This window comes from Lonchura striata, chromosome 3, assembly GCF_046129695.1.
Source record: "Lonchura striata isolate bLonStr1 chromosome 3, bLonStr1.mat, whole genome shotgun sequence".
Classification (NCBI taxonomy): domain Eukaryota; kingdom Metazoa; phylum Chordata; class Aves; order Passeriformes; family Estrildidae; genus Lonchura; species Lonchura striata.
In genome coordinates, this window is record NC_134605.1 from 11,596,698 (window position 1) to 11,623,174 (window position 26,477).

General features: G+C 42.9%; 1 protein-coding gene across 1 annotated transcript in view; it reads right to left on the reverse strand.

Moving 5' to 3' along the window:
* Positions 1 to 19,893: 19,893 nt before the first annotated feature.
* The window catches only part of RPS6KC1 (ribosomal protein S6 kinase C1), an 85,346-nt gene continuing 78,762 nt past the window's right edge, over positions 19,894 to 26,477 (reverse strand). The window contains exons 14-16 of the mRNA XM_021547610.2: positions 26,370 to 26,452; positions 25,552 to 25,647; positions 19,894 to 22,488 (exon numbers count right to left, since the gene is read on the reverse strand). Of these exons, the coding sequence (XP_021403285.2) occupies positions 22,378 to 22,488; positions 25,552 to 25,647; positions 26,370 to 26,452 (290 nt within the window). The 3' untranslated portion in view covers positions 19,894 to 22,377. The remainder of the gene's footprint in view (positions 22,489 to 25,551; positions 25,648 to 26,369; positions 26,453 to 26,477) is intronic.

Here is a 26,477-nt window from a genome sequence, read left to right on the forward strand (position 1 = left end):
CACCAAAGTTCACATTGTCTCGAGCGTTTTCAACTCTTTTTTTGTTAGTGTAGCTTACCCAAATCTCAAAATCAAATGAGAGGGGGGAAAACCAAAAAAGACCCAAGGACCTTTCCTCTCAAAGATGATGAGACCTGTGTTGAAACTTTAGAAAACAGAAGTTGGCCAGAAAGTTTGCCAGATATGATCTACCCACTCAGTAGAAGACGGCTCAGGGTCTGGGGGAGATGGTGATTCCTGACTGTCCCATGTCCCCACATAAATGCCTTACCTGGTTTTATCCACCATTGTGCTGTCAAAATCCCACCACCTCCTGCTCCACTCTTCTCCCAAAACCAGGTACAGATCAAAGAGCACGCAGCTGTTTTATTCTCCTTATAATCTTACTTTTTTTTTGCCCTGAGGAAAGATCTCCAAAAACCCATGCCATAGTCCATGCCCTGCCACCCACACCCTGAGGCAGCCCTCATCTCCACCATGGGCCTTGGTCCTGCTGGGGTGGGGACAACTCAACACCTTCACCCAAGGCCACCCTCCTTTTCTGAAGTTTTGGAAGGAAAGGGAAAAACACAAAGCTGAATCTGCTCAGGAGCTGATGAGCACAATCACCACAGGCAGCTGTGTGGGTGCTGGCTCCAGTGTGGGGCAATTAAACATCCTGAGGGACAGAGTTACAGACAAACATATATGCCAAGAAGGGGTTGGCAAATTCCTTGAAAGTGAGGATTTGCAGGGCACTTCAGCTTTTCTGCTCTCATGGGTCCTGGGCAGCCCTGAAGGGAGGTTACCTCAGTGACCCACAGCCATGTCCCCAGGCAGGAAAGAGACAGTGACATGGCTCCTGCCATCAGCAGTGGTGAGAGGAACACCACTTTAGGGTGCGGATTATTGTTCCTCATATTCCTTTGTTTGCCATTGTAATCTCGGCAGACATTCTCCTTGATAAACAAACAAGTGAAAAGATGCAATGAGGTGTAAGAATAGATTTGCACAGGGCAGACAACTGAACATTTAATTTATTTACCTCTCCTAACAGATACCTGGGGTGACATTTATTAATAAACGGCATTATCAGGTGTCTGATATGTAGCTCACAGAAATTAATTACCCAGCCCATGGTAAAACCATAACAAGCCTGCAGTGCTGTAACATTTGTGCTAATTGAAAATGAGATAAGTGCTGTGGGTGCAATTTGCATTCAATGCAGTGTATTAATTATCTTCAGTTCTCTTCATGATAAATATACCTGACTGAACCACTCTGCTAATTTACTGGGTAATAGAGTCATAAGTGGATTCCCTTAGGTGACCAGCTACAGGCATCAGGCTCTTTGGAACATCAAGGCCTTCCCCTTTCCTGAGCACTGATATAGGTTAGCAACCATGGATCACTTTCCTTGCAGGCTGGGTTGGAAGTATGTGGCAGTAAACGCTTCTTGTGGCCACACGGCCACTCTGTACAAAATTGGCAAACAACACCCCTCACCCCAAAACTTCTGCACTGAAGAGCAGGCAGTTTGCCTCTGTTGATAACACGCCGTGGTGTCTGATGGCAGCTCCGTAAGGAAAGGATTTTCCCACTCTTCTCCTTACTCCCCCCCTCTTCATTTCACAGTCAGGTTATCATGGGATTTAATTACATTTTGTGTGAAATATAAATTAATTGACTCTTGTAATACCCATAATGATCAGGAAAATTCAGATTTAAAGATACTGTGTAGTCCCAGTAGATTAAGGCACTAATTGTTCCGCTCTCACCAACTATGATTTATGTGGGGATCAGGTTACAAAACCAATATGTGCTCAAGTTAAAACTCTGTGGTACCATACAATTAGGGCTAAAGCTTTTTGTAAATGGGCCCAATAATGCAAAAAAGCTCTTTGCTAATCCTGGTCTTTTAATTCAGAGGTCACGCATTGTCTAAGGCAACTGCTTATACTGTACACAACCACTGTCCTTTATTCACCCTCCCCGTGTAGCTTGGGTATCTGAATTTGCCACTAACCTTGGACGTGCTGTTACTAATTTCAGGGTAGGTGATGGCAATGCAAGAAGATCAGGGCCAGTGCTTTGCTGTGCTGCCCCTGGAGCAGCCTGGGCATGTTGTGACTGAGAGGTGATATCTGCCTCCCCCAGCTCCCCTTCAGTGCGCAGCCTGCAGACGGGGTCAGCTTTTGGGCTCTGCTGTCAGGCAAGCAGACACCCGGGGCAGCAGACGGATGGAGGTGACAGACACTCTCACAGCTGAAGGGGGCAGGAGGTGGTGCAGGCAAGGAGAAGGGGCAGCAGCAGAGGAGGGGGCAGCAACAGAGGAGGGGGCACAGGCCCTGCTCCCCTTCAACCCGCCTACCCCATGGCCAGCAGCACTTTATCTTCATGCAGACGAGTGCTTTTCCATCATTTTGTCCTTGTCCCTGGGGTGCTAAAATTCAGCTTAGTTTTCCCTGCTGAACATTACTAGGACAGCTCTCCACCACTCTCCATCAAGTACTGATTCCCGTGTAGTGAAGGTGTGCTCACAGGGCAGGAGGCGGCATGGAATGAGCACGTGGTCAGTGTGCCAGAGGAACTAAAAGGTGAGAAAGATCAATTCAGTGCCAGAAGAATCAGTTTGCTTTTTCAAAAATAATCTAAGTAAGATCAAAAGAACTGGAGAGAAGGTGTGTGTCCGACAAAGATGGGTTCACATGTTCCAGTTTAAGACAGAGAAAGCTCTCTCAGCTCTTACTCTGTCCATTTCTAAACACATCAACAACAAATACAAGTTGTGTGCCGGCCCAAATACTCCTTGCTTCTTGAGTTTGGTCAATTTAATATGAAAGGAGCACTGTAACATTTTGAAACTATTTTTAAGGTGCTGATATTATCTGTGCCAGATACCTTAGCAGTGACGTCTACAAAGGAGGCATCAATTTTATCTCCTCACCCCTTTCTTATTCTTTAGTAAGGAATTCTTTGTAAAGATACAAATCTTATTTCTTAGAAAACTCTGTGTTAGCTTAGCAGTATCACTTGGTTCAAATGATAGCCCAAAACCAGATTTCTTATTTTTCCCTTCAGTGGGCAGAGAAAAGGAAAATCTGGTGGAGTACTGGTTCTCCCAATACAAATAATTATGTCACTACAAGGACAAGGGATGAAGAGGGATCTTGTAAGGGTGGAGTACCTGAATCCAGAGCAAGGGCAGGGTTACCCTACTGACATCAGAGCTGTCTGACATCGTGACTTGTGGAAACAAGCAGGCATGGGAAAACATTCACTGCAGCCAACCTTGCTTTACCATCCACTCCTTATTATCACCCAGGTCCAAACTGAGTTCTTCTCAGCTGTAACTCCTCATATGGACTCCACATTCTTTTTCTGGAGAGGAGAAACAAGCTCAGAGGGGAAGGAGAGCCACAACATATCTGCAGTGCCTAAGGACCCCCAACACAGTTGTCTGAGCTGGCATCCCGTAGTGAAATGTGCTGCAACACCTGCCTCTCTCAGCACCATGCAGCCCACCTGCATCTTTACCACCATGGAGTCCACCAGCAGCTTCAGCAGTGTCACAGCCCCTCCTGGGGCGAGCAGGATGGCTGCTGTGCTGTGCTGTGAGGGTGTCAGCATCCTCACCCCTTGGGCAAACAGGACACAGCAGAGTGCAGGCACACAGCTTGTCCAAGGGTGCTCAGAAGGCTGCACCACTGCTCAGGCAATGCCCTGCCCTGCTTTGTCCTTGTTGTGTTCTCAACATGCCAAACCTCACTGCCTTTGCACAGGTGCAGTAGGTAAAACACTTTCCTGCTCTTTCAGGCAAGCCAGCACTGCACAGAATAGGACATGAGATGCAATCAAAATCATGGCAGGGAAAACATGAACAAAAAAAGTCTTAACTTTTAGTGTGAAGCACACATTTGCTAAATAGAATCCTAATGGCATTATTGTAGCTAAAAACAGAGACTTGAAAATGCTGTATACATTATTATGTTCATTATCTACCAACTGCAAGAATGCTGTACTAAAACTAACTCAAAACACCTCAGGTAAGGTAATTGCTACTAATGGATTTGAAGTGTGCAAAATTGAGCATTATTACACAGACATCACATTCTCAACTTGGTGAAGCCGTTGGATATTGTAGCTACCAGCTCACTCATCTCTCGATCAGGGAGAGATTTGAGGAAAAGGGCAAGCTCTCTTTCATTCAGCACTGGAAGGAAAATTCAACAACATGATATTGCAGCAGCCTGTTTGCACCTCTGTGGTTAAGAGGGGGTCAGTGCTTGCTTTCTGAATCAATGCTTCAGAAAAATATCTACAAAAATTTGCTCCAGGATTCAATATCTCAGGAAAGACCTGAAAGCAGACTTTGCATTTATAAACTTTTGCAACTTGTAGGTCAAAAGAAAAGAATGGAAGAGGAGCCTGCAAAATTATGAGGGGATCCATAAATCCTCTGTCATACTCTGATGCAAATTAAGGGCTGGCTCTGTTATTCCAAGTTACTCTAAAGCCCTCCTGCCTAAAGACAGAAAACAATTTTAATAGACTCCCTCTTATGTTAGGATATGTCTGTGGGTCAATCACAGCAAATCTAAACTTCAGCAAATTCCAGGTGTGTTTGAAAAAAGATACTTGATTCACCTGCTGGAAAAATCCCATATAATAATTTAACTAATACATTTAGTTTGCTTGATATCTTGATTTTCAGGGAGGGTAGGATTCATTTTTTAAATTAGTGACTCTGCATAAAAATCCATGATTCCAGTTTAACTGTTTGTAGCTACATCAGTAGTCCCCAGGTTATCCTCAAAAAAGGGCCTCCCAGGAGTTTTGTCTCTTTCATGAAAACAAAAATTGAACTCTACCAGAGCAGATGATTTTCTAATCTTTGAGAAGTTAAGATACTATCTTATAAATTATTTTAGTAATAACACTAAAGCTATGAATTGGTGTTTGGATAAAATTATGTAAAACATAATTTCAGTTAATATGTAGAAAAAAATATGTGGCCAGGAGCTCGTAAGTTTCAATGCCTTCTGATTAGGCTGAGGAAAAGAAATTAAAAAGGCCATGTATGTTCAAGATTAAAGCAGTCTCTATCTGAGTACAGAAAGCACAAAGAAATTTGAACTCACAGCTGCAACCGAAGGGAATAGGAGCTGTGCTTTGAACAGATAACAAACTAAGTCCTCTGAAAAATCAGACCATGCATCTCAGATGGGGAACTTAAAATTAGTGAATACTTTTGTACTTAATCTCTTTCTGCCTCAGTTCTTCATCATGAAATGCGGATAATACTACCACCCAATGCCTCACTGCAGTGCAGTGAAAATAAGTTCATTAATGTTTATGAAACATTCAGTTACCATAGTGATGAGTTCTATAGAAAAGCCCATGTGGAAATTAATATTTCTGTCTTCAGAGCAGGGTTTGAATAGAACACATTTAGTAAGGCCTGAGGCCACACAATGGGGAGAAAAGTAAACAGTAAATAACTTGCCATTGAAAGATAAAAACAATAATCAAATCAAAATGGCCTGTTAAACGAAATATTTTTTGAAGGAATCTTGTATTTCTATAAAGTGAAATTTTATTTTACAAATTTTTACCAATTTCTTGGTAAAAAATCCAAGCTCTTTTGCTTTTAACTTTCACTACTCTAGTTTTCTGCTTTTGTCTTCCTAGCCCAGAAGAGAGAGTTTTTTCTAAGGAGATTATTTAAATAACCTGGAAGCTGTTATCTTCCACTTTTCAAAAATCAAAACTTTTACTGATTTGCTTTGGCAAAATACCTGAAAAAGTAGTGACATCGGTGGCCTCAAGATTGCCAAGATGGGTTCCTGAACAATCCTGACCCATCCAATCCCACAGGTTTTCTCATCAAGTCAGTTTGCAAAGTGCAGACTATAGGGTTTTTATTTTGAACCATAAACCCAGATACTTGGTTTGGATTGCCGATTGGGCAATCAACACAACTATCTCTGAATTTGATCCATTAACCTCTTGGCCATCAGTAAATCACAGGCAAGTACAAACTGACTCTGCATAACCTGTGCAGATAAATGTGTAGGTGAGAGGACACCCCATTTTAAGAAGAAAGATGGTTCTGGCAGGAAAAGAGTCTCACCAAAAAACTGCCCTCATGGCCAATGGCAAGTTCCTGTGGCAGGTGCTGAGTGACCCACAGCAAGCACAGATCAGGGATAAATTTGCCCAGGAGTCCATTTTCCACCATTTCATAAGCTGCTTTTGAAATTAGATCGCCATTTTTTCCCTTCAAGCTGTTTTGCAGTCAAAGGCATTGCCTTTCCTTTATGAGAGAACTTTTGCCAAAAAGCAAAGAAAAGTCTGAATACACCTACTTTTCATTGAAATCAATTATTTAAGTCTTTCTCCCACTTTTCTGCTTTAGTCATTGCTTTCTCACACATCTCTCCATTGTGTCCAACAGAAATATCACAGAATCCTAGAGTGCTTTGGGTCAGAAAGGGCCTTTGAAGGTCATCTAATCCAACAGCCCTGCAATAAGCAGGGACATCTTCAGCCAGAGCAGGTTATTCAGACCCCACCCAATGGGATCTTGAATGTTTCCAGGGATGGGACACCCGCCACCTCTCCAGGCAGCCTGTTCCAGTATTTCTTGTAAAAAATTCTTCCTCCTATCTAATCCAAAGCTCTTTTAGTTTAAAACCTCTACCCCTTGACCTATCACTACCTGTCTTTTTAGAAAATTTGTCCCCATTTCTCTTGTAGCCCCTTTAGGCACAGGAAGGTGCTATAAGGTCTCCCCAGAGCCTTCTCTTCTCCAGGCTGAACCCCAGCTCTCTCAGGTTGACTGCATAGCAGAAGTGCTTCAGCTCCATAAAAATTTTCATTACCCTCCTCTGGACCTTCTCCAACAGTTCCATGTTTGTCCTGTGCTGAATATAGTGGTAGAGACTTCTACAGCAGCTTTATTTTCATTTAGCAACAATACTATTTTCTGAAAAACAAAGTTTCAAAATGTTGCAGGGTGACAAGATTGAGGCAGGGATAATAAACTACTGGAATTATTTATTGTGCTCGTTTATTGAATATTATATCAAGCTGGGTTGCTCACCTGCTTTTTTCTTTCTGATGAGTAACACTGTTATCCTGTAAATTACCAATTATTTTAAAGCTATGATTAATAGTTTTTAAATATATAATAACAGAATTAATAGGATATATTTTAATGTTCTTCTGTAGGAAGCAAAGGAACCTGTTCACTCATGCAGAACTTCCACAAAGCCAAAACTCCAAGGTGCGTGGCTGCAACTGCTCTGAAACCCTGCTGTCCTCAGCTGTGCAGGGAGGTGCTTCTGCCCCCCTCATTAGCACAGGGTGACTCTCCTACCACACAGGAATTGCTGTGGAGCTGAGCCTGGGAGCCAGCACTCCAGGCAAAAGACAGCATTTCTAGTTAAGCACAGCATCAAATGGGCTTGGGCAATCCACTGTCACAAAATCCCCTTAAAATCAAGACATTAATGGGATTTTAAAAACAATAAATAAATATTTTAAACCAAATAAATTTTAACAACAGTTCAAGCAGATCTAGTTAAAGCTGTTCAAGTAAACAAAGGTAAGACAGGTATAATTTTTCACATTTCAAAGCAAAGTCTGAAACTAATTGGACTTTGCAAGGAACTCCACCTACAAGAAAATTATGTCATGGTTCTTTATTATGGAGATGGTGAAAAAGAGTGAAGAGCAGGCACTCAGGGCAGTGAGCACTGATTTTATTTCAGAATGCCTATATTTCTATATGGCAGCTAAAGCTGAGGATGCTGCAGCATCGCTGGTGGAGAAAGTAGGGGGAGAAAGAGCAGCTGTGCCTGGAGCCTTCAGTATCCTGTCACAGGAGTGGCCCTGCCTCACAGGCAAGGACCAAACCAGCCCACAGTTATAAACTTGTCCCTCTGTGACAAGTTACAAACTTGTCCCTCTGTGACACAGAATCACGCTGTCCTTTCTCACAAACTTTAGGGAGCTGCAGCAGGATTACAGCAGCTTTCAGGTTTCCTTTAGGAAAAGCTCTTCTAAGCTGAGGTAGCCTAATTATGAGACCTGAGTCTGCTACACAGAGCTCTCGTACCAGAAATGATGTGAGGGCCAATTGCCAGGAATAAACATTTACTGCATCAACAGGTGTTACATGTTATGCATCAATGAGGTGTACATCACCGAAACATAAAGACCCAGCAAGCCAACAGCACAGCTATCAACCAGAACAACACAGCTATAAAATCCTAATTAGCCTCATACACATGTTATGGACATTTTTATTTATTGACGTGGTCAAATTAACAGGCAGCAGCATTTATTTTTAATGATAGCCTTGAAATCAGCCCAGGAAGAAAGTTAACATTGATGTTCAGAATACTGCATGCCATCCACATTTTTCCAGATGAAGGTATATTTTAAACTAATAATTAAATATTGTCACCCTAATTAAGTTACCTTGAGCAGGTGAGAGAAACACAGTTCTTAGTCAATGCAAATCTTGTTTTTCCTATTCTCAAGCTGTACAGAAAAACTACCCAGCAGGAGAAACTCAGCAAGCTCCATGGTTTAAAGTGTGCACTTAATTTAGGTGAATGATAAGCTGTGTCTATAAAGATTTGTGTTGGTCACCACGGAATGGAAGATTCCTGTGAAGCAGACAAGATGTAATTGCCAGTAAATATCAGTGCTAACTTGGCCACAGAACATTCACAGAGCAGGAGGGAATATCTTGGTATATTTATTATTACAGTGGGGAATTTTGACAGTCACCTTAATCACTCTTTGAGACACGTAAAGAGAAAGGAACTGGGCATCAGGACAGTTATCAGCTGGGTTAGAGAAAGCACACAGAGCAAAGGAGAATGAAGAGCATTTCACAAGGTATTTTAAACAGATTTACATTGGGATGAAGATATTAGGAGTTTTTGGATATTAAGCACTTATGGAAATTAAATCATTGCTTCATGCATTTAAAATTTACTTGCTAGAAGTGCTTTCACAAACCAGACTGCCCACTTTAAAACTTCTGATCTACCCACCTTAAACAAGAATATTCTATAAATTGCAAAGAAAGACTGGGAAATGATCTGTGTGTAATAGCTGAACCAAGCAATTTGCATATTTTCATGAATTACTTTAATGTGTTCCACTTGTAATTTCACTTGTATACAAAGGATCACAGTTGCAAAAAGTACCAACATTTCATGTTCAAAAGTGATTCAGGAGTCAAATTTCATAGTCCAAAATGCTGAGACACTTAAAAATTAGAAGCTGAAATCATTGTTCTCTTCATTGCACTATAAAGTTTTGCACTAAATCCTGTTCAGTGGCTTAGATATGAGCTGAAAATTAGAAGAAGAGGACGGCCCTAAACCAGGACACACTATTAGAGGCTCCTTGGCTCTTTTGACTTCGTATTCACACATGTGCATGCAGATAACCCTGTCCAAATCTATTTTAAAAAATTAAAAAAAAAAAAACAAAACCTAGAAAAATCAATTTTCACTGTAAGATTCCCGTTTCTTTCAGGGAAGAGAAGTTCTGTAAGCTTACCTGAGAAAAAGTTTCCACAGCAATTTTATTTTTAAAAAATGGTGATGAATGACCCACAGTGAACATGGGAGAAGGATCCAATTCCTGCCCACAAGGGAGAAGAGTGGGTTCGTGGTGGGCACCTCAGGCTGCAAGAGCAGGCACAGGATAGGGCATGGGCACACAGAGCAGCTGCCTGCAGCTCCTGGCAAGTCTCAGCCTCTGTGGGGTCCCTTAGAGAGGTGAATTATTGTGCCCAGGGAGCTCCCCCCATCCTGGCCAAGTCAGGATACATTTTTATAGCCTTTCTTCAAGTGATAGAAATATCAAGGGGAGGGCAAAATATACGGGAGGGGGAAAGGGAGGCAGTTTCCAGTATTTGTCATTATTATAGGTTATATATACAGGAAGAAAGTTAATTAAGCTTTAAAAAATCCATCACACATCAATGGGTGCATTTTAATGAGTACAAAAAGTTGAGATGTTTACTGCCAATTAAAGTGGTTTTTAAATAAGCATTAATTAACACAGAAATTCAGAAGAAAGTTATACCTTGTCAAAGAAAGGCCAGTGCAGTCTATGCCCACTTCTGCTCCCATTCATACTCAGATAGTAATTACCACCAACCCTATATTTTCCATAATAATGAGGAGAGGCTGTCATGGCTGTCAAACAAAAACAAAACAAAAAAAAAAAGAAAAAAAAAAAAAAGAAAAGAAAAAAAGGTGCTGCACAAAAATACCCTCAATCTGAAGTAAACTTTTGTTTTTAAATGTGTAATAAAAAGCCACAGGAGACAGCAGTATGGGGCAAGGCAGTGAGTGGGGCAGTCAGGCAGCCATGCCAGGGGCAGCTGCACACACATGGCTCCTTCCTAGGGAGCAGAGACTTTGGAACTCAGGAGGAAGCCTCTCCAGACAGTCCAGCTGAAGAAAGACTGAAGAAAAGCCAAAAAAGAAGCAGTTCATTCCTAGTTTCATCCCTAGCGCTGGAACTCGTGGAGGAGCTGATTCCCCTCTTCAAGCCAGAGGAGCTGGTTTTTTCCACAAACAAGTGCTGACAGACCAGCTCCATGCTTCCCAAAGTCAGATCAAAGCAACCACTGCAAATAAGTTCAGCTTGCATGTGCACTTCCAGCTGGAGCAACTGGTGACAGGAAAAACAGTACAACCCTCAATTCTGTCACTTCTCCATTCTTGCAGGATTTCTTAGTAATTGTCAGGAGTTTCAGCTCTACTTCAGCTAGTGTCAAATCCTGATGGGACAGCAAAGAAAATGATTTCTCCCATTGTTAGTCAGGTGAATGTTTAAATATCTTAGGAAAACCTTTCCTCCCCCAAACGCATCTTAGGCACCAAGATTTTCAAACTGCCTTACTGAGAATGGCTTCTCTCCTCACTTCCCCAGCTGTGGAAAGACAAAAACCCCACTGCCTTTTCAGCCAACAGAAGAGGCAGGTCCCATTCCCAGTAGCCTAACAGATTTTACATAAATCTTTGGTGTAGTGTTTTTAAAGTTAATTTTAAAAAAATAAATAAAATAAAAGAAACAACAAAACACAGAAAAGAAGGCTGTAGATATTCACAGACTTCTGTTCCTGACCCTTGGCATTTCACTCAGATAGTGTGCAGCCTCTCTGTAGCTTGTGTCTATCAGGGAGTATCTGGGAGCCTTTTTCCTACTCCATGTCCACAGGCAATATCTGGAGTAAAATAAAAAAAGGAGAGCATTAAATGCCATGGAAGTTTTGTTGAATTTAGCTGGACAGGGCCTTCAGATCTTGTACTAATCTTTCTAACATACCTGATGGCACTACAGAGGAATATTTTATTGCTAGAAATAGTTGAGCGATTACTTCAGAGAAAGGACGGACGTAACACAAAAGAGTTTCCAAGTGCCGACAGGAAGGAGTGTTGCTCATGCAAAATTCCACATTAGGTGTTACAAAAATAATAAAAAAAGCCACCGGCCCTTGTGATGTCTGAACTCCCTGACAGTGATATATGGGCAGGGGAACAGAGGAGGAAAAAGACAGGGAGAGCAAAGCAAATACACTGGGATGCTTATGAACAGATTACAGGATCCAAGTGTCACAAGTTGAACCTCTGTGTTTGAACTGAAATTTGACCACTCCAGACAAATTTCCTTCAGTGGTTTTACCTGGTTGGAGTTCAGTCAATAATGACTATTTCTTACAGTATTGTGACATCAATGCTGGTGAATCAAGGCTTCAGAGGAGGAGTTACAACTTCAATTCCTAAAAAACATTGTAAGACGTTTATGTTTTTCTTAGAGGGATTTGACCCAGCTCTGATTAAGGGCTGGAATAAATAAGCATTGTCCATAGAGTGGCACACCAGGAGCACGGCTTGCTTTGTAACAGATGAGCTGCACACATCCAAGGAAAACACTCTGTCCATGATGACTGCAGAAAAGCCCTGTTGTATTCCATGCTAGAAAATCTCTGACTTCCTGCAGTAGAGCTGCCCAGTGCTCAGGGTGGATGTTCTGTACATCATCCTCTGGGACTCCCATGGCAGCAACACCTGAACACCAGCACAGGGGGTTCACATCATTCAGGAGCAAGGAAAACAAGTGAGAAAATTGTGCTGGATATAAATAATCTACACCATTATTATTAGGCTGAGCATGGCACTGGGCTGGGAAATAATCAGGCACCTGAAGAGAGACTGAAGAGCTCAGTCACACCAGGATCAGTAGCAGCAAACACTGTGGCTTCAGCCCCATTTTTTCAGGCCCTCTGATGTGAGGCCATTTGAACTGTCAGTTCTCTGGGGCTGAGAATGTTCCCTCCTTCAGGCTTCCAAATGGGTTGTATGAGATTGCAGCATAAAGACAAAATAGTGCTTGCTACCTCCCTGAAGACAGAACAGCATTTTTTCTCCTATCCATCAGACTTTTGGGTTGGTGTCCTTCTCCAGCTGGTCCAATTCACACTTAGTTGGAACGGGAACTATACCAGCCTCACTACTGCCAGGAATTCTTGGTGCTTTGGGTTTTGCATAATAACAAAAAAAAAAACTAGCCTCCAACCAAAAATCCTGTTCAAAAAGACCAGTGGGAACAATAGTCATACTATCACTGCAGGGTTAAAAGATGGAACCTGAAGAAACCCAATCTACTTTCAGCCACCTTCTGGAAGCTGTACTGACACGGCTCTGAAGGTGGACTCTGAATTCAAATGACTGTCAGAGATCTGTAGTTATTCTCTTAAAATGATGAAAGATGAAGGACAGAAAGAAAGCTTTTGTTTAAAAAGGCCTAGCTGAAGATTGACTTATGCTTTAAGCCAAAAGTGCTTCTAATTCTTCCAAAGTTTCTAATTTCATTCACAGTGTTGGGATTTTTTAATATTTCTCATTCATATAGAAGTATTTTAATAGCCACATAAATTTGTACAGGTCTTGGGCCTCAACATACAAGCTATAAGGATGTATTAAAAAGAAGGGAGCATGCTTTTAAAATGTTAGAATGGAAAGAAAGCAAACATTTCTGCAGCAAACTGCCTTTTTGGTGGCTAGGAGACAAGTCAGAACCAAGTCCATCTAGAAAAAGACTAAAAAATAAATGAAAGTAAAAACTGCTGTCATGTGAATTATTAAACCAACATTCCATTAATAACTTGGTTGTAAATGGAACCCCCTCAGGAAGCATATATGTGGAGAGAGGAGGAGGAGGTATTCCCTTGGAAGTAATGTAGGAGCTGTCCAGGCTCCTAAGGCTTCAAATGAGTGTGCCTGGTCTAGCTAATAAGCAAAGCTGTGCCATACTCCTAAGACTGTATTTTATGCTGGGGTTTTTTTTTTCTTTTTTGGGTTTGTTTTTTGGTGGTTTTTTTTTTTTGGTTTTTTTTGTTTTTTTTTTTTTAGTTAAATCAATGAAAAAAAACCTACCTGTACCCTCTGAAATCTGTGGAAAAAACCCGATTTCTTTGCATGCTGATCTCTACTGCCTCATCAGACACAGCTGGCCAGGTGAAGTGTCCTTTTATAGGGCAATAAGCATCATGACACAAGTGTCAATCTCAATACTACCAGTGTCTTGCACCAACACCAGGACTTAAAAAAATTAAAGCATCAGACAATGTTGGCTTATCCTGCACTTGTCAGGAAACTGATAAAAAGTCTCAAAACCCAGCAACATCACCAGGTTCAGCTCCATAAGTAGTTGCAGCCATAGGACAGACAGCTTTCCTGTACCAACCACTTTAAGCATGCACATCTTTATTTGTGATCCTGGAAGAAATGCACATCTCCTTCACTGCCACATAAACATATAGTGACCCATCTTTCTAAAAACCAACTTGACAGTTCTACATTTTTGTACAACTGAACAATAGGTTCCCATTTCAGCAAGGCCTTCTCTTTTGGTCACCCCTCAATAATAAACCTTTTGATTAGAAAATCACTCGCACACCAGGGACATTTTGAAAGGACTAAAGAGATGCCACACTGTAAGGAGGGTCCAAAGAAAATCTCAAAAGACCTATCTCTTTTTTCCCATTGACTGTGTGGCAGGAGCCCTGATTTACACCTCTCTACCTGTTCAAGTGACAAAGGTCAACAGAAAATTTCCAAAACGAAAACAAAGCTTTAATTTTAGATACTACATTTCCAGAGAGGAGGCCAACAATGTGACAAGATAGTATGCTGGTATGAAGGTGGATATTATTGTGAAATGGGTGGGAGGTCAAAAAGCAATCCCTGGGCTACAGACAGGAGGTGACCAGTAGCACAGGTTCCATATCCCTGTGCCAGAAAAGCCAAACCAAAACATAAATCCTCACGTGCTTTTGTGCACGTGCTGCAAACCAAGGTGTGGGACTCCTAAAGGGGCCATGCCACTGCTGGTGTCACATCACACACAGGACCTAAGGTCTGCCAAGAGATCTGCTACCTCCATTGTAAAGACAGCTTGCCAGATTTTTTATTTGAAAACCAAAAATTATACACTTTCTAGAGGGAAAAAAAAAAAAAAAAAAGAGAGAGAGAAAAAGAAGAGAGTAAAATCTAATTGACATAACAAAAAAATTGAGTACTGTGTTTCCAGGAGGATCTAAATAAAAAGACACCCTGAAAACCTCACGTGAAACAGCTCTGAGCATTTAGAGGTTTCTCATGCATTGTATTGTAAAACAGCAGTTCATTCTTTACAGAGCAGCAGAGGTAAGAGCACACAAATGATTAAACAAGCAGGTTTAACTATCTTGCACTGATGAGGAATTTGTCAACATGGGCTCGGTATTTATGCAGCTCTGCAGCAAATACTGTGTGGCTGCAGGAGTCAAACAGCTGTCTGTCAATAAAGCTATTCTCCTCGCTGGAACATAATAGCACAGACTCAACATGACCCTCAGAGGCCTCTTTAAGCTGCCTGGCTGTCTCCTCCTTCCCCATCCCTCCAGAGTCCTTCACCAGCAAGCTCTGAATTAAAAGGGAGAGGGAAAAAAAAGAAAGAAAGAAAAAAGTATTAGAGTCTTTTCTATCAGTCTTAATATTAAAAGTGACTTAACCCTGAGCAAGTCAGTCTACACACACAAGCCTGAGCTAAAGCAAAGTTAGGGAAAGACAGCTTTGATTCACCGCACGTGAAGGGCTACTGACAATCCCTTTTAATAGAGCTTGCAACATTAATGTAGCCAGAGCCACATGTGACACCCATTAGGGCCAGGGAGAGCTCCCACGCATATATTTCAAGGAAGCAGTAGATTCCCCGGTCCCAGAAGCTGTCTTCATTACAAAAGTCTAATGCATTTTTTATTATTCAGCCTTCAGTGGAAATGTCACCTTTCTAAAGCAAGCTGTTATCGTGTGTTTCCCATGCCAAACACATGGCCTCTAAGGAGAGGGTTTTATCTCTACATTTTTAGTGATTTGTATTTCTCTTTCAAGGAGCTCCATGCCTTAAGGCACCTGAAACGCTCACAGCACAAGAAGGTGAGGTTATATGGGATGCTGCCGACGAGGACAAAAAAACCCAGGGCCAAGAGCCGGCACAGCTTCCAACAGTAGCCGCCCTGGCCGATAATTCACCTCCTTTAGCAGATTTAATTATGATCCCTGTTCTTGGTCGGGACCACATCCTCAAAGAAGCAGGGCGCCCACCAAGCGCCGCCACCGCCGCCTGACAGCGCAGCCAGCACCACTGCCCGGCGCCTGCCAAGCAGCCAGATGCTGCCACATATTGGCATCTGGGGCCTGGAAAAGCAACTGCGGGCTCCGTTTGGCGGCGAATCCTGACCCCGGCAACTGAAGGAGACAAAAGGAAGATAGACGGGAGTGGGGGGCGGAAATCTCTCCTGACAATTTCACTGGTAAAGATTTAGACAAAAACCTATTGTTTCATCGCTCTCCAAATGAATAAGTTTCGAAGAGGAGAAGAAAGAAAATCGGCCCGGCATATTCTAAACGCTGTCAGAGTCCAGGGTGCAAGGACAAGGGATTATTTATGAAAAGAAATAATGAGGAAACCAGATGCCTGCCTTTCTCAGCCCTCTGCGCTCCAGTCACCCTAACGGGGCTTGTGCAACCCTGCTCATCAAAGACTTCTCAGCCTTAAAACGCAGGGCAGGCTCTCAGTAACTCTTCCCATCTCTGCCACCAGGAAAAATGCCCTCCGTATTTTACAGGGAGGGCCCCACAGTAAATCAGAGGCACAGCAAAGGCTGAGGGAAGACTAGCAGACTCACCGCAGCCAGGGAGAGTTACTGAACAGCTACATTAACTGCACCCACCAGAATAGCAAAGAAACAAAAACATAAAAAAACCCCAAACCACAAAAAACCAACCAAACAAAAAAACCCCACGCTTATTTCACTAACATCAGGACTGAAACTACATGGGTGTGCTTAAAGTAGGAAAGCAAACAAGCATTCTATACCTGTTTCCGATGAAATTGGCTTCTCTCTGTAATTGAAGGGTAAGCTCCTGACCCCAGAAAAGTCAATGGGAAAACTCCCAGTGATGTTAATGGGGCTGGGAACTCACACTTGCTTTACCCTGGGAAGGTGATTAACTCACGACTCTGCAGTATCCCAGAGCACCTGTCGAGGGGCCTGCAAGGAGCCAGAACAGCCAGGGTCCTTCTCAGGGAAACTCCCCTCTCACCTCACCCTATTGTGTTTGCTGGGCCTGGCAGGGTCTGGTGGCAGGGGAGTTCTCTCAGGCCAAAGAAGACATGATGCTGGAAAGGATGGAGATCAAGGCAGCAAAGTAGCAAATTTTAAAATCTGGAGAAAGGGTACATGCCACTTGGCTCATGATCCATGCTGTTGGAATAGCTCTTCTCCATGCCTGGTTTGTAAAGGAAGATTATGAGCTGGTAAATGTCAGACCACAGAGCACAAGCATGACCCCAAGTAGAGCATATAGCTGGCCAGCGCCGTGCTCTGAATCATGGCACACCACCAATCTCTCTCATGGAGGCTCCTTCCTCGTTATCCCACCACCGTGCAAGGTGCCATAAAACTCGTTACTCACACACTGCGGGGGAACCAATTTCCTAATGCTTTTACAATCCCTGTACTTTCATATTGTGGGAGTAATCCTCTCTCTTTGCTTCACCAGTACATGGGGATAACAGCTGCATTTAATAATCTGCTCCTGCGTCCCAGCATTTTGGGGCAGCATTTCAGAACCAAGGGCACAGAAAGGGCAAGAAAATCTATGACCAAGGCTGAAGGATGCAACACACAACACGGGTGGAGAGAGCTGAGCAAACCTAAAAAATACCCTGGAAATAAATGGCTCAGGTCATGGAAGAGGATGGGAGAAACTAGCACAAGTGAGGTTGTATCAAGGCAAAATCTCTCTTCTCCAAGGCAAAGCAAAAGGAGGTTAGCAAGGCTCTGCTAAGGAAGACCACTGACCCCAAAAACTTCTTTTTCCTTGTCTGGTCCATTTTTATCCAGCTCCACCACTTGGCAACAGCCTAGTCTAGCTTATTATCCCCAAAAAACTTTTCTTAAACTTGCCACCCTTAGGATCTCAGCAGCAAAGCATCAAGGTGACCACCCACAGCCTACCCAAGACAACACCATTTCCCCAGTTCCCAGAGCTGCACGTGTCCCCAGCCCTCCCACATATCACAGAGCCACTGCAGTCCTCTGGCAGCAGCACTAATCCCTCCCGATGGTCCCTGGGCCAAGAAGATGGAGACACAGCAGCCTTTGGAGAAGGAGAGCCTCTGATCTGCCAAGAGACAGTGAGGTCCTGTTGGGGCAGCACATCAAGCTGTCACCCGCTGCCAGTAGTCTGGAGCATCCTCTCTGCTGTACCCTGATTAGCCTCCTCTGCCCCGCAGCAGGGGTGCAGGAGATTTCACTGCACAGCACCAGCAAGCGGTGGGATCACTTCCACCACTTTGCCACTCACAAGTTGGGATTTTCTTGAGGACAACACAACCTTTGGGCCAGGGCTGCGCAGCTCTGCTCACGCAGATGGCTCAGGCAGGAACCAGCCCTCCACCGGCCCCGCGGCGCAGCAGCCAGCCCTGTGCTGCCAGTCTCAAGCCCTGCTGCCAGCAGCAGCTGCTCGGCACCTTTTAAGCAAGTCCCATTCCCCCTCTGGGAGTTGGCTCTGCCACCCCTTCCCAAATGGCAGCTGGAGCCACGCGAGGCACCCTGTCCTGGGGGCTGCCAGCATCCCTGCGCTGCTTGGCCCAGTCTCTCACTCCCCCCTCGCCCCCAGACCCACTCCCCGAAGCAGGAGCTACCCCTCAGCCTGCTGACCTTGCCACAGCCCTGTCCCCATGCAGCCCCACGGTGTGACACCCACAGGGGCCAGCCCTGGAGGCACAACCACATGGAAGGTCCTCACGCACCAGGATGGCCAAAGCCCCAGATCTGCTTCTCACCACACCCCAACCACCTTTGCCGGTGGGCACGTGCCAAACAACCACCATTAACCTACGTGGTGCCACAAACCACTGCCAAGCAGAGCCCGTGGGAGGCTGCTGGGCAGGAGCATGGCTGAGGGGAGCAGCAGGCCCGGCCACATGAGGGGCAGCATCTCCCACAGTCCCCTCAGGACACCGCGCAGCAGGAACAAGTCACGGAGGGGAGGGAATGGGCAACATCCAACAGGGCGCTGCTGCACCAAACCCATCCCGCACACCAAACTTCTCGGGGTCTGCAAAAAGCTGTGGGGCTCTGATCGGAAAGCACGGGTGTCTCAGCACGCACACAGAGCTGAGGGCTGGCTGCCAGAGGTGCTGCTGACTGGGGGAGGACATTGGGTGCCCAGCCACAGGACGGGGTGCCGGGGCCCAGGAGATGGCCCCTCACATGGAGCACAGGACCTGGCAGCAGCCAGGAGCTACAGCACTCAGCTGGCAGCACAGCCCTCACAGAAAGCACAAACCCAACGAAACTAACAATTGGGCTTTTTCATTTTATTGCTGAAATCCCTACCATAAATCTCACCACAGAGGAAGTTTCTGTTTCTCCAGCTTCCTACTCAGCGTCCTTGAGAAAACAAATGATACCACACTCAAAAAAAAAAAAAAGAAAATCCCATAGTGGTTTACTTCACACTTCCCTGTACCTTGTTATGCTGAGTGCTTTATTTAGAGAGGGCTGACCTCCCCAGCCTTCTTCATCCCAGTGCCCTTCGCTGCGGGGACACACCAAGGAACAGGTTAGCACTGGAGAGAGGAGCCGGGTGGATGTTCTGGCGCAGGTAACCCTGCCAACTCAGCATCCCAAAGGTGCGCCCAGAGTCAGCGTGACAGTGACTGCTGTCTGCGAGGTGATTTTCACAGGAGACACAAGAGCTGTGCTACAAGAACAGAAGCTGTGAATACAGCCATTCAAAGTTATGTCCCTTGTATTTCATGAGATGCAGTTTCTCCAATAGGTCTGGGCGAGGACCCAAGCCTTACCTCACGGCAGTTCTACCCAGGGCAAGACTGCAAACATTCTGTATCCCAGTTTTTCTTAGTAGGATACAAAGAATATTACAGGGTTGTTCAACAGGGTGCAAAGAATTACCACTTTGAGATGCCCCAAGTATGTAATCTGCTGTACCTGAACATCCACAGGAGAGTAGGAAAATCTATACTTTTATTTTACCGTGTTTAACATAGACTGTAGCTAATTCTTGTGGGGAAAAAAGGCTCTAAATTGTTTTAATACTAGCTATTGGTGTAACAGAAAGAAGTAGGAATGAACAGTCATCCAAATGGAGATGTGCATCGCAGGGCTTTGTAACAGGCACCAAAAAGTGGGTATCTAGAGCATCTCAACTCATTAAAGCAAAGAACAAAAAGCACTGATCGGGTAAGGTCAGTCTTCAAGAACTAAATGTGAAGTTCAGAAAGCCAAGGTCTGTATTAGGTTTGAAAGGTTTTGTTTATTAAAGGAATACATGTAAACACCAATACAACATAATACACGTTCAAGGAAAAAAAAATAAAAATAGAAGCAAGACTGGTTTTGTGCAATAAACTCCAGACCATGCTTCTCTTGACAAACAATTATCTGAGTCAGTGGTAATGTTACAAATACTTGTAGCATCTCTAAAGCTCATTTCTGGCAAGTCATATTGCCATTCCTTCTACTCTTCATGATCTAGATTTCCTCACTACTAACATACTTGACAAAAAAATATGTTGGTGCCATTAATTAAACCGAATGCTTTGCAGTGAGAATGACTGATAATCTGGTTTCTGCCAGAACAGGGTTCTCCTGCTGCTGCTCTCAGAAACCAGCTTGTGCTCCCGTGCTATCTTATCCTGCCTTTGCTTACGAGCACAACTTGAAAACAACAGCATTTCAAAGTAACATGGAAAATACTTTTTTGTACAGTTATCACCAGGCAAATGTGATGGGACAGATCAACACAGGCAGTGGCATTATGTGGTGGCTGGGCTAGAGAGCCCCAGGGAGGGAGTCAGGTGGCCGAGGGGAGGGAGGCTTTCCTTGAGCAATGAGCCCTCTCCAAAGTCACAGCCAGGGCAGTGCTGGAAGGAAGCTCGGGATCAGCTAGGTCTCTGCATTAGAGATTTCCGACCCGCTCGGCACAGGAAGTTGTTCCTGTGGCTCACCTGAGGGAGTTCCTGTTATGAAGCCAGAGGGTGGCGGGTTGCAACGCAGCTTCTGCGAGTGATGTAATCTTGGACGGCACTGGGTAGGCAGTGATACCAGTGACCTGCTTACAGCCTGCAGTGTTGTGACAGCCCCTCTGCTGGCCTGGCGATCACAAGAAAGGGAAGAAAAAATAAAAGAGGGGAGTGGAATAATTTTAAAAGGAAAAAAAAGTTTCCAGATTTCCTTTGTTTAAGTGAAGCATTTTCCTTTTCCACTTTATTTGAATACATCGACCTGGTGTCTAACAGATGGAGACTGTACAGATGCACTTTTGGGAGTGCCCATAAAATACACTGCTAAAATACAAATGGAAGGATACCTTTTTTTTTTTTTTTTGAGTTGTAAATTCAATAATCGTTGCTGTCACCTCACTTTCCCAAAGGAATTTGCCCTTTGTTCTCCGGATAAAGCTGGGCAGAAGAAAAGAGAGGGGGAAAAAAAAGAGTGCAAGCAAAGGAAATATTTAGGAAAAAACCCATTGATACATACTCTGTACATTGCAGTGTACAGCATTTGTACATCAGGAATCCACACATTTGCTTAGCAGCAGTCAGCAAAATATTCTGCACGTCTTATGTTCTTCTCCCATTCTCCAGACGTTTCTAGCAAACAAACAGGTCAGCTAATTGGCTCCTGCCCAAGTCTTACCCACTAGGGTTTGCTCAGAGATGTCACTTAGTCATTTGGCATGAGCAAATCCCAAGCTTTTTCCTGTTCAAGCAGCAGAGTGGGTGAAGGCTTTCTTTGATTTATTAAGACTATTAACAAACAAACAGGGGAGTTCAGAAGCTTCCTCAAGCACAAGAACACGAGCAGAAAGGTTTTTTTCCTGAAGTAGCAGCTAAAAATAGGACACTTAGAGGAAGTAAAGTTCATTAAGTGATAAAGCAGTGGCTGCAGTGATGAAAGAATTTTTCCTTTTTTATTTATATATTTATTTAGTGTTATGTGTTCTTGCTCCTTATTAGAGTGCTAAAGCAGTGTTTATCCAGCTGAGGAAAAGAAGATTTCCCTTTCTGTAGTGACTTTAACATGTAGCTCATCAAATACAATAGTCAAGAGTTTTAAACAGACATTGCCAGCCAACAAAGTACAACATTTGACAGCATTATTTGCCTTTTATATGCTCTTTCCAGAATGGGAAATGATATGCTATTTTCAAGACACATTCCACAGTATTATGCAACAGCTTTCTTAATTTTTAATGGATATATTACTTTTAATGTGTCAACTTTTGCATAAAGCATTTCAGGATTTTATTTAGTATTTTCTTTAGCCTATACCATTAATAAATTATTTGCTTTTTCTTTCCCTACCCCCACAAGAGCTGCACTTAGCATTGGGAAATGGTCTATTGACACAATAAAAAAATACTTTCAACTGGCACAGTCTGTAGACACTTCCATCACCAGACAAAGCACCAGGAGGACATTCCTGCCCCTGCTTATCTGGCAGTGCCAAACATGCTGCCCAGGAGTTGCCTCACAAACTTTCCTTTGATGAAAGGACTCACACACATGAAGCAACCAGCTATGGTAGAAATAAGCCAGCACCCTGTACAACCAGCGATTCTTGTTAAAAGTGTTCACTTTTGGCTCCATTGCTCCAGCATCCTTTAGCCATTACATCCAAGTGGTTTGAGACATCCAAAGGAAGCGAGTCAGGGTGCTCCTGTGCCAGAGAAACTTGTCCAGTTGACCTGAGTTTGTTCAGAGGGCACGTGTCTCTCATCTCTGCAGATCTGCCCATTCTATAAGGGCGAAAAATGGATGAGATTTGATGTCTTCAACACCAGCAACACCAGCACCAAGACGCTCCGCAGGATTAAACTGCAAAAGCTTGACATAAAAGAAAAAAACACATGATTCAGTGAGTAAGAACAAAAACAACTGCTTAAAAGTTCCAGAAAGGTCTAAGGTAAGGGACATCCTACTGTTTTCCTGCTCTATGAATTACTTTCAAGAGTGCAAAAGCATACTTGAAATTCCTAAAATCCAGTAAATGGAAGAAGACTCTCCTTTCCTTGAGTATCAGTCTTACAGTCTTCAGAGACTACTGATCACAGCATGCAATTCCCTGAAGCACTGCACACTGGGACTTCATTTTAAGTGTAACCTCATTTTAAAAAGAGACAGCAGCAGCCAGAGCCTGTATCAGTAGAACTCTGGACGCTGCGCTTGCTTCATGTTAACCTTTGCTCACACCACTGTGTTATGGCTACATCAGGGACAGTGGTCTGTAACTTTCCGTTTCATAAATTTTTAATTGGTCCTAAAATATCAGGATAACATAGCCAGCTCTCCATTTCCTTAAAAAAAAAAAAAAAAAAAAAAAAAAAGTTTTAAAGAGTCCTAGAAATGGCCTAAAACTGAAAAGTCAAAACTGCAGTGAAAGAAACAAAACAGCCTAATGGCTTCATGGAAATTTCCTGAAATTCAGCACCTCGTTTGCTTTTTAGTTGTACATCACATGCTGAATTCATGTGAAAAGGAAATCACAATATTTACATCTGTTTAAAGATACCAATCCATATAAAAGGGAATGCAAAGGTAAACTCCAAAGAGACTAATAAAGACACACAAACATATTTTGCAGTTTTCAAGAAGTGTTTATACGCTATTCAATTACAGCCAGTACAAAGGCATGATCTCTTGCTTGCTTTTTCTGCAACAGCTAATAGGATAACTTCTCCCAGTTGTCACTTGGAAAAATGTGTATTCATATCTTGATGCAGTCAACATCTAAGTGAGCCTACATCCATAAACATAGGAATGGCTCTGCTATTTGCAGTCAGTGTCACACAGTAAAAGTAGCTTGCTGACAGTGAACAGTGCTGCTCTGGTATCTCCCACAAGCCACAGATGCAGCCAGGGTGTATCTGCCTTCCCTGGAAATACAGGCAGCACCAGCACAGGGAAATCACATGTGGTCATTTATTTTCTGGAGTTTGTCTTTCTAGAATAACTTTAATCTCAGAAAACAAATGTAAACTGAAACAGACACCTATTGAAAAGTCACATTGCATATTTTGTTGGTACTAGAATTTGAAGGTTCCTGAAAACAAAAACCTGAGTGCAAAATACCTAACCAACATCAAAAAACAACTTTATCTTTCAGCAGATATAAACAGATCTCTGTTTTTCAGATGCTGGCTAAATGAAGATGATGTTTACAATGAAGTCACCTGGACTGGAAGCCACAGCAGGAGACAACGCCTGACACAATTTTCTGTATAGCTGAACACTGATCCCCGAGAGTTACTCTGTGATGTTTTGACCTGTTTACCCTTGGCAGTGGGGGGAAGGAAAGTCACAATGACAAATTGCTATCCATGCCAAGAGAGCTCTCTTCCTTTTCCTGACAAGGCTTCCTCAACAATGAATGTCAGCTTCCTTGGATAGTCACACAACAAAAATGTGATTTACTGCTTCATATAGCCAAACCTCCACCAGATAAGTCACCACCCTACACTACACAGCTTGATCTGGGGAGACTGTTCTCTCAATACATATGGTCTTGTAACACAGCTGTGAGTGGCAGAAATACATCTGCCACTTAAACCCACCAGTGGCAAAAGAGACATTCTTTGGCATATGTGAAAATAGGCAATATATTAGTCTACAGCAAAAAAAAATCCTGCACTGGCAGTCACACTAGAAGACACGTTTGTCTTCTAGTCTTAAAGGGAGGAATTCCCTTCATTAAATGTGATTTTGCTTTCCTTCAGCTATTTCTCTCTTATAGCATCTGTGGATTAAGGTAAAAATTTGCTACCATCCAACTATATAAATGCAGATTATATAGAAATGGGATTTTTCTTTACTCATTTCCTTTTCCACCTTTTCCAGACACGTACTTCCACCTTCAGTGACTTCATGTCACTTATTCAAAATAGGTGGTGTCCAAGCATACAGTTCCATTTCCACTAATCATTTCACAGTAACAGCACAGAAATCAATCATCTGTCACTGGGTCTTCTCACTCACTGAATTTTCAAAATCTGTTTCCTTTGTTTTCTTCAAGAAATACTTTGTCCACTCTGCTTTATTCAAAACTGTGTCTAAGTCACGCCACTATTTATGTACCCACTAGCAAGATCCTCTTCAAAGCTGAACAGCATAATTCACATATATTGCTTCTTCTTTTCAAGTGGAACAGGTCAGATCTAGGCACCACTTCCACAGTTATGCCAAAATTAACTAGCAGGAAGATTGCATTAACTGAATTTCAAGACCCTGTACTACATATTCAGTTATGACTACCTAAAGCTAAGAGTAAACTAAAACCATCAAACAGTACTATTCCCATTAATTTTAAAATGGTGTATCAGTCTGGAAGCTTGTCTATATTTTACAATTTTGCCTTTTGTCCAACCTACCCACTTATCTTCTGACTACAAAAGTCACTGGATTCACCATTTAAAGTACTTTTCTTCAGAAATGGCATTCAGAAGTTTCCTGGAATTGAGCTACACATTGCCAACCACAGTGAGGTTGTAACTTCAAATCACTGCTACAGGTTTCATAGCACTTTGAGCTATTTTGCTGAATTGGCATCAGTATTTTTCACTTTAGTTCACGAAAAATGTTTCCATGAACATTTAGAGCAGAATTCCTCAAATGTTCATGCATCACCAGCAGGTGTTTCCAAAGCATTTGCCAAACTTATTCTTTGAAGAAATGGCAAAGCACTCCAGTTTTCTACAGACCCAGCTGGCAGCACAAGTCGAAGTTTGCAAATGCAACAAGACAACTGCGCAAAACTCATCAGTGCTGACAAAACGGCCATCCACATTCCTACCAGCAGCTTTCTGTTTTTACACTTACTTCACCAGAAAAACTTAAGTAGGTAAGTATTTGACCCATCCACACACAGAGAAAACAAATTCTCCCCTCACCCACCTGCTGAATCAGTGATTTGGCCTCCTTTGATACATGGTCTGGTATATTCAAAGAAGTATGAGTGTTTATTCCTGATGGATGGCACTCAACCAGAGACTGGAGAAGAAAAGGAAAAAGGGAAAAAATAAATCAAAGTAGGAAGGCATATTTATTAATTTCAAAATTGCAGTATTGGATTATCTCCTACTAGTCATGCAAATTTAACACACAAAGCCAAAATTCAGTGTTTCCCAGTATGAAGTACTGGTTCTGGGAAGAATGTCTACAGGTGCTGATGATATCTATCTATCCCTGAGATAGAGCTTTAGAACATTTACATCTTAAGGCCTCTGTTTTATTGCTCACATTTGAAGAGGCTGGGAATTTGCTGGACTTTGTATTCTTTGTGCAGAGCTGTCAACCAATCACCAGTTTGATTTGTCCAAGCATTCTTTGTCTCAAAATACTAAATTAATGTGTAATATATGGCTTCTACACAGTTTCAGGAAATAGTACTGGAAGCACTAGGGCAAAAGTTTTGTACATGTACAGATGAAATGTTAGAAAAATTGGATTTCACTGTAGCTAAGAGGGCAGCATAGTTTTGGTTATTTTTTTTTTTTAGTCCTTAGTTTGGTACAGCTTTATTAAGTTGTTCTGCTGAAGGCTGAACATGCTTTGTTTCTCTGGTCCCATGCAGACTAAGCAAATTGAGAGCGCTCAAATTGGCAAAGCTCATCAGAGAAAGAAAATCAAGGGAATCACACCTGGACACATCGCTGGTAAGAAATTACTGGCCAAGAAGTCACTTTTATTGAGTCACTTGCCCCCAGACCTACCTTCCCAGTGAGGAGTTCAAAAAGAATGGCACCCAGGCTCCACCAGTCACAGGCTTCTGTCTCTTCTAAGATAGCACCAACCTCTAAACATGAGACATTTCAATTAAT